General features: G+C 50.6%; 1 protein-coding gene and 1 non-coding gene across 2 annotated transcripts in view; one reads left to right on the top strand and one right to left on the bottom strand.

Annotated features, from left to right (window-relative positions):
- Prkar1b (protein kinase cAMP-dependent type I regulatory subunit beta) overlaps positions 1–15,611 on the bottom strand; it is a 136,558-nt gene that overhangs the window by 83,468 nt on the left and 37,479 nt on the right. Inside the window, exons 3-4 of the mRNA XM_076840190.1 lie at positions 12,718–12,888; positions 10,044–10,135 (exon numbers count right to left, since the gene is read on the bottom strand). Of these exons, the coding sequence (XP_076696305.1) occupies positions 10,044–10,135; positions 12,718–12,888 (263 nt within the window). The remainder of the gene's footprint in view (positions 1–10,043; positions 10,136–12,717; positions 12,889–15,611) is intronic.
- Positions 7,028–7,100, top strand: Trnaa-cgc (transfer RNA alanine (anticodon CGC)). The gene has a single exon. It is a non-coding gene; the product is annotated as a tRNA-Ala (tRNA).

Raw genomic sequence — 15,611 nt, 5'->3', positions numbered from 1 at the left:
TGCTACAGGCCCCTCAGCTCCACAGGACCAAACCTGAACCCCAACCCCTCCACTGCCACCAGACCCCAGGATGAAAATCTAAGCGAGGCTTCAGGAGTATCCTCAGCATAACAAGGAGTGAGGTTCTGACACAGACTAGAGATGGATGTACCTAGAGAGGGCGACACCCAGTGAAGGATAAGTACTGTCTGATTCTGCTCAAAGAGGTCCCTAGAGCAGTTGGCTCTATGGGTACAGAGTTGGATGGTGGGAGCCGAGGGCTGCGGAGGATCTGGAGAATGAACGTCTAAGGGATGCTGTCTCCACTGAGGAAGATGAGAAGGACTGGGGGTAGACAGTGGAGATGCTGCTGTACTCTCCACTTAGGAGTGGTTAAAGTGATGGATTTTTTTATGACATACACATTTAACCACATTTTAAAAAATTAGGGAAAAGACACAGAACAAATTTAAAACTTCTGCATGAGTAAAAGTGTCATAGACCAGGTCAGAAGACCAGCAGCTACTTGGGAAAATAAGTGCAATGTGTTTAATCACAGCCTGAATTTGTTAGTTTAGAAATAACCCAGGCAAGCCAGGTGCGGTGGCGCATGCCTGTAATCCCAGCAGCTCAGGAGGCTGAGGCAGGAGGATTGCAAATTCAAGGCCAGCCTCAGGAACTTAGCAAGGCCCTAAGCAACTTAGTGTGAGCCTGTCTCAAACTAAAAAGGGCTGGGGGTGTGGGACAATGGTAAAACACTTCAGGGTTAATCCCTAGTATCAAAAAAGAGGAGGAGGGGGGGAGGAGGAGGAGGAGGAGGAGGAGGAGGAGGAGGAGGAGGAGGAGGAGGAGGAGGAGGACAGAGAAAAGAAAAGAAATAACTCAGCCATCAGGATAGCTCCCATTTTAGGGCTTGGTGCAGTCAACAGTGCAGCCCCCTCTTCAAAGATGAGAAATTTGCAATGATAGAGCCCGGGTCTCAGCACGGGGTCCTTCTAAAAAGGGCTCCTGAGCAGGGCACAGCCCAGAAACCGGCCTGATGGTGAGATGTGATTTCCCTAATAGACAGGCCCAAGAGCCACGAGGCTGATCCAACAGACTCCTAACACGCAGCTGGGTCAGAAGGAGTCAGGGCAAGCTTTCCAGACACATCCTTCAGAAGTGAAACCGTCCCTTGGACCCAGTGAGCCCAGCGCACAGATGTCTGCAAAAGGAATAAGGGGAGGATGTGGGCTGACACGAGACGATATCCAAGAGGAACGCACCAGAAATTTCTGACTGGCAGACATATCACACCGCTCTGGTCTGCCCCTTGCATCTCTGTTTCCAGAAACAGCAGCTTCCTGCTGAGCAGCCCTGGCCACAGGCTGCACCCCTGTCATTCAGCTCCACTCCTTGGGTGACCGACGCAACTCCCAGCTCACCTGGCACCTGTCCAGAACCTCTAACCTTAGCATGAGCATTCTCCCTTGGAACGTCTCCCTGCTCTGCCTGGAAAACCACCCATCCTTGAAGGTACAGCGGAAAGCTCCCTCTCCCAGGGGAGAATCAGTCACTTCTCCCTCGGTGGTCCTGTAGCACCCAATGGACATGTCCCATGTGACCACCCCCAGTACAGGGGAACAATTCACTTTTTAAATACTGGTCCCTACTTGAGGGGCCTCCCTGTCAGGAGAGATGGCCACATCCCAGGTGGGGACATGTAGAGGAGCACAATAGCCATCAAGCCAGGTTCACACTCTGGCTGGCCACAAAGCTGGGGGGGCCCCCTCTAGCTTTCTGGGAGTCAGACTCCCCACCTGGAGTGGGGATGACATTCTCATGACACATCCCCCAAGGTCACCATGAGGCACATGGGGCTGTGTCCCTACAGCTCTCAGCCAGGTTCATGGTCCCTGCATGGGTCTTGGGAAGCACCATCCAAGACTGAGTTACAAATTCAAGTGTTTTTCGAATTCTGCAGGGAGCCGGGAGGAGGGCGTACATACTCATCAGGAGGCTTGATCTAGGCACCAAGGAAATTGTGTGACCTTGGACAGGCTTTCACTGAGCCTGACACATGGGAACAGGAAGGTCCACATAACTGAGGAGGTGCTGTCTTTAGCACACAGCCCAGTGGACAAGTGACGTGTCCTATCTCCCCATGCTGCCACCTTCTCTCCAGACCTCTCCTTACAGCCAGCTCACACCCATCCAGTTGGTGAATTCTTCACCCTACTGGTAGCAACTAGGCTATTTCTAGGTACTGAGACTCAAGGATCCAGAGTCTGAAAGCCAATCACCCCCTGCCCCAGAAAAGCGCAGTGGCCCAGCCACCACCAGGGGGCACCCTGCAGAGGGTCTGCCTGGCCTTGGGTCCAGGCCCTGCAGCCTGAGGCCTGGATGGACTTGGAGAGGTCTTTTCTCAGCAACAGGCGTCGATCACCCACACCTTCTCTAGACTCAGAGGTCCATATGGTGGGAGTGGGGGCCTCTGTCATCCAACCCATGTGACCTAAAAAGGTGAATGGCTGGGAAAGGGGTCTCTGGCATGCTGGAGACGTACACACCATTTAATTCTGGAAGTTTTAAAACCTTAAGTATCAAAGAAGCAAGGCCATGGGTAAGACTCACAGCCAAGGCCAGGTGGTCCTCAGGATGAGGGTACTCCATGGCTCCTCTCACCCCAAACCCAGGAACTGAATGCAGCACAAGACTACACTGTTACCGTCTCCTGCACTTCAATATAAGGCACCCTGGCAGCCCTTTCAAACGGAGAATCTCACAGAGATTGAACATGTGCCACAATTCCCAATCCACACGACAGCTCCATCACCTGGAAAATTCTGAGCACTTAGAAAATTCTTGTTCTCTTCAAAAGGTTGTTGCTATCCTCTGGGAGGGAAATGAGCTATGTACACTCATGGGGGGAAGACAGGTCAGCCGAGAGTCTGGGCTCAAGTCACAGCCTCCTCTCTTCCCAGCTTTGTGGCCCTGGGCTGCTTGCTTAGGCTCTCTGTGCCTCATCTGTCCCACAAAGCCAGCCTCAGAGGGCAGTGGGGAGACCCCGTCAAGACGATGCAGGTGAGGAAGATGGTCCAGGAACTGGCGACAGACCCATCATCCCATGCCAGCTCCAGAGCTCCGATTTTGGCCTCCCACTGGATTCTGGCCTCTAAAACTGAAGATTTATTAACCTCTGTCTACAGCAAGCCTGGCTTTGTGCCAGAGGAAAATCAAATCTTTTACATGTTCAAGCCAATAATCTTCTCCTCAGATGAGGCCCTGCGTTTTCCAAAATGCAAATTTTGTTTTTTTGAATGTTGCCTGAAAGGGAAGCACAAAGTCCCAAAGCCCAAGACAGGCTGGAGAAAAGGGACCAAAAAGGCTCAGAGCAGCAAAGAGACAGCTCCTTCAGGCTGCATGTGACTGGGCAGACAGTATGTTTTTCCCATCACCTAAGGCCTGGAGCCAATTTGTGGAAAAAAACAGACTACAAAGATACGCGGGTGGGAGGAAGAGAGACAGCAACAGATAGCAGGAGAGACAGCTGTGTGGCCAGTGGTGCTGCACTCAGGCCAGAGGTCTGTTTTAATTAGAGCAGCAGAGAGCAGGAGCTGCTGCCAGGGAAGCCGCCCCAGAGCGAGACACCCTCACCTGCCTGCCCATCTGGCAGCTCCTACAGAGGTCCCGGCCGAGGGCCCAATGCACAGTGCAAACCCAGGCAATGCTGCCTAATTAGCACACTTCCTGGCTCCCAGGGGTTCAATGGTGTTCCCTCTAGAGACACCCCGATCAGGGCAGCTGTGAAGGGGCCAGGATGGAGCCCAGGGGCCCCCGTCTCCTTCCCCTGGGCCTGAAGTACAACCTCCCAGGCCAGAAACAGATGCTTCAGACACATCCCAGGACTCCCAAGCACCCCAGGGGCCAACTCCTGGGGCTGCTCCTGTCCCAGCCAAGAACTAACTGCCCAGGGCCTCTACGGGAGGGGTGAGAATCTACTCTTGCTGCTAACAGTCAACACCCAGTGAGAGGCTGTCAGCCATCCTCAGGCCCTCCCTAGGAGCCATGTGACTGTTAGGGGCTGTGAAGGGGCAGGCCCAGGGTATTGTGTTCCAGTCCCAGCTTGGACACTTGCTATGTGGCCTGGCACAGGGACAAGGGCCTTCCCCTTACGGAGCCTTGGAGCTCTCTTCTTTACACTGAGATAGGAGATAAGATGACCTCCCAGGGACCTAACAGGGCAGGTGATAGTGATGACGGTGACAGTGGTGATGATGATGGCGGTAGAGGTAATGACGATGAAGATGATAGTGGTGATAACAATGGTGATGATGACAACAACGATGATGATGATAATGGTGGTGAGTAGGGTGATGGCGATGGTGATGATCAGTTGGTGGTGATGGCGATGGTGATGATCAGATGGTGGTGATGGCGATGTGACGGATGACAGCGATGATGATGATGATGATGATGAAGATGATAACGACTATGATGGTGATGATAACACACATGGACTTTATTGCATTACATCCTCACCCCAACCCTCAAGGGTTTTATCACCCTCATTTGACACCTGAGGAAACTGAGGCACAAAGAACGACTTCACAGTTAAACTCATAAACGGCAGTTCAAAACTCTCACCTTTTAAAAGATGTCTTGACACACCTTAAATTGTGGTGTCTGAGTGAGATTGTGTGTGCATGCACAATTATGTGTGTAAGTGTGTGCATGTGTGTGTAAGGGCTCCACTCCAGCCCCATACTCTGTATTCAGGGCTCTCCTGATTCCCTTTCTTCCCCAACACCCACCAGTCCAGACCCCGTGCCCTGGAGCTACCATTCACCCTGGGACATGAAGACCCCCATACTGATAATTCTTGGACAACAGGATGGAACCCTGGCTCTGCTTCCAGTGAACCATGTGTCCTTGGGAAAGGGCAAGGAGGGTACAAAGGCTGCAAAGCTCACCCTATGCTCCTCGGGGCACCATGCAGAGGGCTGCCGAGAGCCTTCAGTAAGGCTAGACTGGAAATACTGACATCCTGCAAGAGACAGCAGGAAGCTTGGGAGAATCAGCCTCCCCCCACAACTACTCTGCATTATCTTATTTTAAATAGAGGGTTTAATTAAAGATAATCTTCACCCTTTTCCAAGCTTAAGTATCTCTGGTGCAATGTAAAAAGACACCGTTATAAATTGACAAGAGTAAAATCACCCAGCCCATGAGAATGGGTTTGTCTTGAATCTAAATTAGGAGGGCAAAGTCGTTAGGCAAGAAGGTGTGCTCGCCCGAAAGAGGATTCCTTTGTAAGGAATATTCTTCTTTATTCTGCCCACGCAGGGAAGCAGAGGAGCCGCAGGCAGCCCGAGATCAGGGCGTGCCAGACACCCCGTAAACCTGGAAGGAACTTTGCTGGACCTGCCAAACCACAGCTAAGGCGAGACAGAGCCATGAAGCCCAGCTTCTAGAATACTGGAAAAAAAGCAAAGGCTCTGGATGCTGCACGGGGAGACAGCATGTGAAAGGTCAAGAGACAGTGCCTCCCTGACCACTCCCTCTGGAAAAGGTCCTGAGCCATCCGCCTGCTTCTTTAGAGACTGTCGCCAGAAAAAGGAGCCCAGCATTTCGATATGGAAAGTGAGCTTTCCTCAGTGCAAAATAGAAGACCTGAGACAGACGACACGCCCTGAGAGAGCGCTTCCTCCTAGGGCCAGCCTTGAAAGCACAGTCTCTCATCAAGCCATCTGTTTCCTCTGCATCCAGCGAGCCCCCTCCCACAATTCTAGGGTGTCATTGCCACCTACCTCTCAGCTACCAGGACAAGACTGGGCTGAATTTGCTGCCTGGTTATGCGAGAGGGCATGGCACTGGGGTGGCCCAGTCAGCTGAAGTGCCCACCATGCTTTGGCCATCCAGAGGTGACTCCTTCCATTTGGCACAAAAATGAGTTAGGTCAGGCATGGTGGCAGCATGGGAGGCTGAGGCAGGCGGATCACGAGTTTAAAGCCAGCCTTAGCCAAAGCAAGGCACTAAGCAACTCAGTGAGACCCTGTCTCTATTCTGCTTTATTCTGCCCCTTCTCTAAATAAAATAAAAAAACAGGGTGTGGGATGTGGCTCAGTGGTTAAGTTCCCTTGGATTCCCCAGCATTTACCTCCCCAAATAAAAGTGAGTTAGCAGGGCCAATAAGACCCTGGGCCCAGTCACTCAGCTCCCCTCCCCTGAGGACTTGAAGTTTCATTACCAATGGTCTGTGCCACAGTGAGCTTTGAAACAGGTGATTCCTGGCCCTTGGGTCTGTGTGCAGAGGGGCCACAGAGGGTCCTGGGAGGCCCAGCAGGGTCAAGCAAGGGTCCTCAGGCAGTCTCCAGATGAGAGCTCTCACTCTACACTTACTGAAATTTTACCCAGGTGAATGTATCACCCATTCAAAATCTAAACTTAACTTACACTGTAAATGGATGTTTAAATTCAACTTAAAATAGATACAACACTTTAGTCACCTAGCCCTGGTGACCAGGGCTGCCCTGAGTATTATGAACTGGGGCTTAAAATAACCGAATTTTTTCCTCTCAACTGTCCAGATGTCCAAAATCAGAATCAGTGGGTAGGAACCCAGGTGTGGGCAGGGCGATGCTTCTCCAGCGGCTCTAGGGGAAACCCTCCCACCTCCCCCAGTTTCCTGTGGCTCCTCTGTGACTCGAGGCCACAGTGCCCCACCCTGCCTGTGTGGGCCCACATCCTCCTCCTCTGTGTGTTGCCCAGCCCCTCCCCATCTCCCCCCCAGCAAGGACACATGGGACAGTTTTCAAAATATGTCTGAAGAATCCAGGAACATCTCCCACCCAGACCCTCGATTTAGTCACATTTGCAAAACCCTTTCATGCTTATGTAGGAGGCATCCCCAGGGCCCAGGGGAGTTGGGTCATGAGTATATTTGGGGGGACTACCTCCTTACTGTCCCTCACTAAAGCCTAAAGGCCTTCAGGGTGGGAGGTCACCCCTGGCCTCCAGTGATGGGGAATCTTGCTGAACAGTCTTCTTTAAATCTGAGCCTAGGGCTGAGGATGTAGCTCAGTTGGTAGAGTGCTTGCCTCGCATGCACAAGGCTCTGGGTTCAATACCCAGCACCATCAAAAAAGGGGAAGAAAAAAAAAACCTCTGAGCCTAAACCCTTCTCCCTAAGCAAAATAGCTCAGGACACTACCTTGTTCAGAAACTTCCAAGGAGGCTGCACAACCCAGGAATCAGAGAAAATGACTCCATGTTTCCTTGAACATAAATAACTTCTAGGGTGGGGATATCATGGGCTCCTCATGAGTACTGGCCACATGTGGACCCTTCTAGCACACAAAAAGCACAAGAGAACAAGGCTGCATGCTGTCCTTGCCCCTCAGTGCCACAGTCCCCACCCTATAATGTTTCCTGGGACCCTGGCAGTCACAGGTACAGCAAAGACTGGTTAAACCACAGCCCTGCACCATATTACACCAGCTGTTGTGGACCAAGCTTAGGGGTTCAAGCTCAGGGGTCAGAGGACACTCTGGACCAAGCTGGCAGGAGCAGTGGGCAGAGGGGGATTCTCTACAGCAATGTGAGAGGTCAGAAATCTCAGCCCTACACAGAGCTCCTGCAGGCCGCCCACTGGCCATTCTGGGTGAAAACACTGCAAAAATGTACTTTATAAAAGCCTTTGCACACAACCCTCCAGGATTTGAGAGTCCAATCTCCTGGACCCAAAGCCACTCTGGGAAAGTCTGCTGTGTAAAAACTCTGTGCTTCGCTCTTCAAGGAAACACTGTAACATCAGAAATCAGAAACCTAGGAGAACTTGGCAAAGGGGGAGGTGAAAAAAACTCTGATTCAGTTTCACAAAGGAACACTGCAAATGCTAAAAAAGACAATGAGATCCATCTACACTTTTAGAAGGCCTCCTAGAGCATCATCAGTATACCAAGCACAGCGTTCAAAGCTCGGTACATCGAGCATGTCCTGATGTTGGGTGAAGGATTCCCACATGCATACTTCATTTTTTTATTTTGTTTTGTAGTATTGGGAATTAACCTAAGCATCACACATGCTAAATAAATAAATGCTCTACCACTGAGCAACATCCGCAGCCACCCCCATTTTTAAATTTTGAGACAGGGCCTCCCTAAGTTGTCCAGACTGGCCTCAAATTTGTAAGCCTCTTGCCTGAGCCTCCTGAGTTGCTGGGATTACTGGTGTGTACCATACCGTCGGTCCCCATGTAAGCTTAGGTGGAGAGATGCATGCAAACTCAGAGAATGGTCTAGAAGGACCATCCCAGCCCACTACTAGTGGTTCCTTGGGGAGTAGAACAAAAAGTCTTTTCTTAAATATTGTATATTATTTGGATTTTTGTCTGGAACTTTTAATAAAATGTGATCAGTTGATCTAATGAAGAATTACCAAAAATATTTTTTTAAAAAAGAAGTAAATTTTAAAATATTATTCACGCTTTGATCTTTGTCAAGGAATTTATTTTGAAGAAATAAATGGACAAGAACTCAATGATGACCACCCAGTCATCAAATGGTTGTTTATAATATTAAAAATGCAAATAGCCATCGTAGGAAGGCAGCTAAAGTGTAGCAATTTTGTAGAAATTGACTTTTTTAAAAAACACTAAAATATCTTTATTGACAGAGAAAGAGATTCAGGACATCCAAGGTATGACAGTGTATGGAATGAGATTCTGTTCTGTGAAGGTCCGTGGAGAGAGGGTGTGTGCAGGAAAGTAACCCTAAAGACGGTCCCAAAATGCTCCAGGGATTATCTGGAGTCAGGGGACATATTAACTTTTTTGCTTTATCAAAAATTTCTGGGTTTTCCAAGGATTTCTATGATCAACTTCCCAACCACAGCATTTGAACCCCTCAAGCTCACAAGTTCCTCTTCTTGGAACATCCTGGCCTCCTGCCTACTCACCAAGACTCAGCCACCCTGGCCTGAGTACTACGGACTGGGTCTCCAAGGACAAATGGAAGAGCGGGGTATGTATTTTTGTCCATCTTTGCAAGGGCCAGGCAGGTCCTAGCATATGGAAGGTGCTGGAATAGTCAGCCTAACAGGGGACAAACAGGTGTGAGTAAGAGTGGTGGGAACACGAGGTTAAGGGAATAATTCTATAATCCTGGCCCACAGGACTGACCCCCACATGCTTTCTTTTCCAAAAAGCAATTTACCTGTAGCCCTGCCTGGCTTAAGTAGACAGGATATGTCACATTCCTCAGCAAACTACCTGTTATCTGCCAGAGAAATGCAGGCCCAAAATAATGTTGATAAGAGGAACACAAGTTACCCTGGAGGGGAACACTTTTGTGACCCTTTACACAAACCAGATCCCGGAACTCAGGGAGATAAGGATAATTTCTCCTAGCCATAAAATCTGTAACAATTTGTGATTAAGAATCCAATTAAAACTGGTCAGCATGGGCCAAAGTGACCTAGAGTTGTCATGGCGGTGGGACTTGAAAGTCTGATGTCATCCTACTATCAAGTCAAATAAATGTCAAGAGGTGGACCTGGATAGGACTCTCTGGAAACTTCTTCAGGATCTCCAATAAAACTGGGGGGGGGGGGCAGGAGAGGCATGCTGTCCCTTTCTTCTCTCTCTCCTTGGAGGTATCTCCTTTTCTTTTTCTTATCCTTTCAATGAACTCCTGCCTGTGGCTCTGAGTGACATGTCTGGAGTCTTTCTGACTTAATTGCAAGAATTGGGGTTTGGGGGGGGGCGTCTTTGCACCACCTCAGTTTCCCAGAAAGCCCCAGCCCTGTATGATGAGGGCAAAAAGAGGTACCATAGTATGTTTCCAGGACCGGCTTACCATGTGGGAGTCATGCATCCAGGCCTAGGATTTGAGGGTGTCAGTGGGGCGCTGCCAGGGATAAGACACCTCTCCTGAGCAGGACCAGGGGCACACAGCACAGTATTTCCAGAAGTCATTCCTGCCTTGGGAGCCCATGGTTCCGGCACTGGTGTGATTCCCGAGGTGAGGTGTGGGACCAGAGCAGCTGCCGCAGAAGAGAGGAACCGAGCCCTTCACCATACCTACCTTCTCTCATTGTCGTCCAGGTGAGCAAAGAGCACGTTCTTAGAGATGGCTTTGGCCAGTGCAGTCATGGTCTTGTAGTCCTTGGGAATGACCTGCAAGGAAGCCAAGGAGAGTAAGAAGCCAGGGCACAGGGTCTGGTGCCAGAGTTGACTTCAGACTCCTGCTTGGCCCTGGGGCTGTGACATGGCTTGAAATCAAACTCTTCAGCCTCTCATGTGGGGCTGCTCTCAGAAGATGCCAAAAAGACACAGTGTGTAACTTGATGAGTATGTCACAATTTTTTAATTGTTTAAAATAAATAAAAGACAAAGAACCTGAAATGGCCCCAGAGGAGGCTCAGGAACCATCTAGAATGTGGGATCATTGCTGACTGGCTCTGCTGGACTTTCAAGCCACCTGGAAGACGCTATGACATCCAGTTGTGAGGTTACCGTCTTTTCATCTCACTGGATTTTTAAAAAGATAACAAACACAGCTTGGCACAGGGGCACACTCCTGTAATCCCAGACGCTCAGGAGGTTAGACAAGCCGGCCTCAGCAACTTTTTAAATTAATTTATTTACTTTTATTTTTATTATTTTTTGTGTGTGGTGATGAAGACTGAACCCAGGGCCTCGTGCATGCGAGGCAAGCAATCTACCAACTGAGCTACATCCCCAGCCTCAGCCCTAAGTAATTTAATGAGATGCTATCTCAAAATAGAAAAAGGGCTGGGGATGTGGCTCAGTGGTTAAGCACCCCTGGGTTCAATCCCCAGTAGCAAAAACAAACAAACGAAAGAATAAATAGTTGTTTAAAATTTTAAAAGCTAAAAAAAAAAAAAAAATTAGAAAACTTGCAGGATGCAATGGCACACACCTGTAACTCAGGAAGCTGAGGCAGAAGGATTGTAAGTTTGAGGCCAGGCTCAGCAAATTAGTGAGACCCTGTCTCAAAAAAGAGCTGAGGAATGAAGCTCAGTGGTAAAGTGCCCCTGGTTCAATCCCCAGTATCAAAAAAAATTTGGGAGAGGGACAGGGAATTGAACTCGGGGGCATTCGAACACTGAGCCCCCTCCCCAGCCCTATTTTGTATTTTATTTAGAGACAGGGTCTCCCTGAGTTGCTAAGTGCCTCACTTTTGCTGAGGCTGGCTTTGAACTCGAAATCCTCCTGCCTCAGCCTCCCAAGCCACTGGGATTACAGGCGTGTGCCACTGCACACGGTTCAAAAAATATTTCTTAAATAGACAACTCAGTCGTGCTTGGAAGTGTACCCACTGTGATGCTGACCCAGGGAGGAGGAAAGGACACAGTGAGAAGAGAGAGGGGATAAATGGGGCGGGCAGACATCTGGGCTGCCATGGCCAGGAGTGCAAGAAGGCATCAGCAGCACCCTGGGCCTCTGCTCCCATGGGGATTCAAGAGCCACCTGTAGGAGCTCTGGATCCATGTGCTGACCAAGGGGTTCCTGAGCGAATGGAAAGCACTGCCGTCCCCCTCTCCCGCCAACAATGAGGAGCCACGACGCAGGCCCTCTGCTTGTGGTGCAGACCTGGAAGGCTTGGATGGGACAGGTGCACAGGATGTCCAACACCACGTAGCCCTTTGAGAGATGCCTCTGAGAGACTGGACCGAGGTTACAGTGAGCCCCTACAGTTCTAGCAGACGTGTTAAAAAGCATCTTTTTTATTTTGGAACAGATTCTGCTCACATAAAAGTTGTGAGGACAGCACTGGACACCACCCCTGGGTTCCCCTTCTGTCGGCATCTGACTTCACCCAGGTGCATTCGCCACAACTTTGGAACCAGCCCTGGTCCACAATGTGTAGCTGAACTCCACCCCTGATTCTGACTTCCTGAGTTTTCAGACGGCCTTCCCCTGCCTTGGGACCCTGGCCAGCAACATTCAGTGGTGTTGCCTCCTCCGTCCCCTCTTGCCTGTGGCATCCCTCAGAAGTCCCCTGCTTGATGAATACAGGTCACATCCCCACCTTGGGATTGTCTGTGCTTTTTCTTGTGCTTAGATTACAGATCTGAGGAGTTTTTGTTTTTTGGGTTTTTTTTGTTGTTTGTTTTTTGGAGGGGGGACCATGGATGGAAGGTGTCTGATGGATTTTAAAAATCATACTTTTACTAGTTTTTGTGATCTGATCATAAAGAATTAAGCACTAGGAAGGAGACCACACAGAGAGCACAGCTTCCATTCTGCAAGATGAAGAAGGTGCTGGTGGTGGGTAGTGGCGCTGCCTATACCCTCTGTGTCCCTGAATTGTCTCAGAAGGGCACCTCAGGCTGAACTGGGGCCCAGATTCCTGTGCTCCAGCCCTAACCACCAAGGTTCTGGAGACGGGGACGTTTTGATGAAGTCATGAGGATGATCCTGGGTATGTCGGGATCAGTGTCCTAAGGAGACACCAGAGGCCTGCAGCAGGACAGAACCATACTGTCCCTTCAGCCACCCTGGTGAGTCTTGTCCTTCCCTAAGCCGGTCAGAATCCTAAAACAGAGACACTTCCCCAAAAAGTTCAACCCATAAACACGCTCTCAGTTCATGCTGGTAGAGATGATGTGACTCCAGTCCTGATGGTGACCACGTCTCCCCTCCCATCTGTAATCAGATAGGAAACCAGGGCCCCCAGGCACCATGGGTTCCCTGGGGATCTGGTGTGTGAGAGCCCCAGGCTGAGCCCTCACCTTCCTGACGTAGGACACTGCATCCTCCTCTGTGTAGACCTCGGCACTCACACCCCCTCGCCGGCGGCGGGCCTTCACCACGGGGTTTGGGGGGGTCGGCGACACCTCCTCATCGTGGGACTCTGGCTGCGAGTTTGACTTCTGCCGGGCCAGAATCTGCCTGTTTTCTTCCTGTACAGGGAGAAGAAATGGGGAAAGGAGGTGAGAACATGGTCAGGACATAGCCAAACCCTAGGAATTTGTTGACATGGGAGGAAAGGTCTCTAGGGGTCCCAAGGACAAGGACAGGGACCCACCATTTATCTCACAAGCTCCTGGTCACCATCACCACTGCCAGAAACCCCTGCCTCAAGCACCTTTGATGACTTCCATCTGACGACTCCTAGTCTTGAAGAATGTCTCCTCCAGACTGGCCACATATATCCCCTGACCAATTCAGACACCTACGCGGCCCCACCCCGTTCCTGGGTTCTGGCTCCTGCATGGACTTCAAGGGCATCTCCAAGTCCACCTGTTCCAAGCTGGATGACTGCGCCAGCCACAGTGCCCTCACCCCAGGCCACTTCTTGTTCATTCACACAGTAAGCACTGTTTATCTCTGGCCTGCAACCTCTCAAGTCTGAGGCTACCAATTCAGTGTCTGAGACCCCACAAGGGGCTCTGCTCATCCCATACCCTGGTACCTGACTCACAATAAACATTGGGAAGTATCTGCGGGTGCCTCGCCCTGCTCTAGCCACACTAGCCAGCTGCTGCTCCCTCTGATCTCAGGGCTTTGTACCTGCTATCCTGATTGCTGGCATGCCCTTCCTCTAGATCTCCACATGGCTCCCACTCACCACCTCCAGGTCTTGCTCAGTGAGGCCTCCTACTACTTATTTAAAACTGCAGGGCCAGATGGGTATAATGGCACATGCCTGTAGTACCAGCAGCTCAGGAGGCTGAGGTAGGAGGATTGCAAATTCAAGGCCAGCCTCTACAACTTAGCAAGGCCCTCAGCAACTCAGCAAGATTGTTAAAAAGAAAAGGGCTGGGGATGTGGCACAATGGTAAAGCACCCTTGGGTTCAATCCCCAGCACCCAAAAATAAAAAACTGCAGTGCCCCACCATCACAGCCTAAAGAGTGCTCATGTTCACCTAGAACCTCAGAACAGGCCCTCATTAGGAAATAGGTTTCTGTAGCTGTGACTAAGGCAAGAATTGAGAAGAGGTCATCCAGAATTTGAAAAGGGCCCTCAATCCAATGGTAATGTCCTTATAAGACACAGGAAATAAGTCAAAAGGACACAGAAAAGCAGCCACATGAACACACAGGCAGAGGTCAGAGTGACAATTCTTGAGACAAGGAACACCTGGGGCCACCAGAAGTCAGAGAGCAGCAAGAAAAGGTCCTCCCCTGGCGCCTCAGGAGGGAGCACAGCCCTACTGACACCCCCTTCTCAGGTTCCACGCCTCCATGACGGTGAGAGGAAAACTTACTGATCAACACAGCTGGAGGCTACACCCCGCAGAGGCCAGCCCTGCTCAAGGTCATGCAAAGTCATCCTCCCCTGGACCTCCACAAAGGGCTTCAGTTGAGGAAGCCACTCGCCCCAGCCTTATGCATGAACATGGAGGCCAGGAGAGGCCACAGGAGTCCCACAGCCCTGAGCCACCAGGCCTGTGAGCCACCCAGTGGACTCTGAGATCCCTCCTCACCCTCTCTGACATCCTACTGTTGCTCTGGGTTCTCCAGATACCACCTCCAGGACCCTCCCCTGCGCTTCAGCTCTCCCTGCACCAGGTGGCTGCAGCACCTTCCTGTGCCCCAAGCCCTGATGTTCCACTCTGCCCTGAGCTTTGCCCAGGTGGGAGTGGTGGTAAGATCTCCATAAAGAGATCTACTACAGTCTTACCCGTCTTACCCACAGTTACACTCGGTGGACTGCATTCTGAAAATATTAAAAGGAAAATTCCAGAAATAAGCAACTTGTAAGTTTTAAATCGCATGCTATTCTAGGAGCACAATGAAGTCTTGCACCAGACACAGGGCTTGGTGACCCAGTCTCACAGGTCAGGTGGTGGAAGGACTCAAGGTCAACCTGGCAGCCACCCCCTAATGCCTTCTGATGGCTCAAGAGCCTGCCAGTAAAGGACTGAAGGTGCTGAGGTATCCAGTGCCAGGAGCCCAGACATCCTGGGGCTCGTGGGAGGGACAAGCTCCAGCCAGTGAGTGCGTAATCTCCTATCTTGACTTCAAACACCCTCCCTTTGAGCAAACTATTTATTTTTTCCAAACATTTAACCTACTTCAAATCACCCAGCCAGGGTGAAGACCCAGGAGGGTGAGGTCACACCAGAACCCAAAGCAGAGAAAGCTGCCCAGCATCTGAGATCTCCCTGCTCACCTGACCTCATGCAGGACCCAGCCCTTCTGCAGCCACAGCTGTTCCCCCCAGAGCCTCCTGGCAAAAACATGGCTGTCTCACGGAGGACATGTGGTTATGAGATCCTGCTAAATGCCAATCAACTGCGGACCTGTGGGCGGTGGAGACGTATGATGACTCCCAAATAGGCCAGAGCAAACCTGGCCAGCACCAAATGGGGCAGCCATCAGTGGTCTCTGAACCAACATTGTTCCCAAGTCCCTCTCCTCATTCATCTGTCACATGTCAGGCTCGGACCCATCCATGTCAGCCCCCTCAACTTGGCAGAGGGAAAGACAGCTTGTCCCACTCACAGGGACAGATCTTGGCCAGCACACACCCCCATCAGCAATTTCACTGTCACCTTATACACCTATGGGTCCAAATGCCCAACCAGGAAATCCTAAGGGTACCACCACCTGCATAGTTTTAAATGCAGTCATTTAAAAATATTTTATGGAACTCTCAAAAAGAAGATGGCAAGTGGG

Source organism: Callospermophilus lateralis, chromosome 19, assembly GCF_048772815.1.
Source record: "Callospermophilus lateralis isolate mCalLat2 chromosome 19, mCalLat2.hap1, whole genome shotgun sequence".
In the NCBI taxonomy this organism is placed as follows: domain Eukaryota; kingdom Metazoa; phylum Chordata; class Mammalia; order Rodentia; family Sciuridae; genus Callospermophilus; species Callospermophilus lateralis.
Note: the sequence above shows the minus strand (reverse complement) of the source record. Positions and strands in the feature narration are given on the sequence as shown.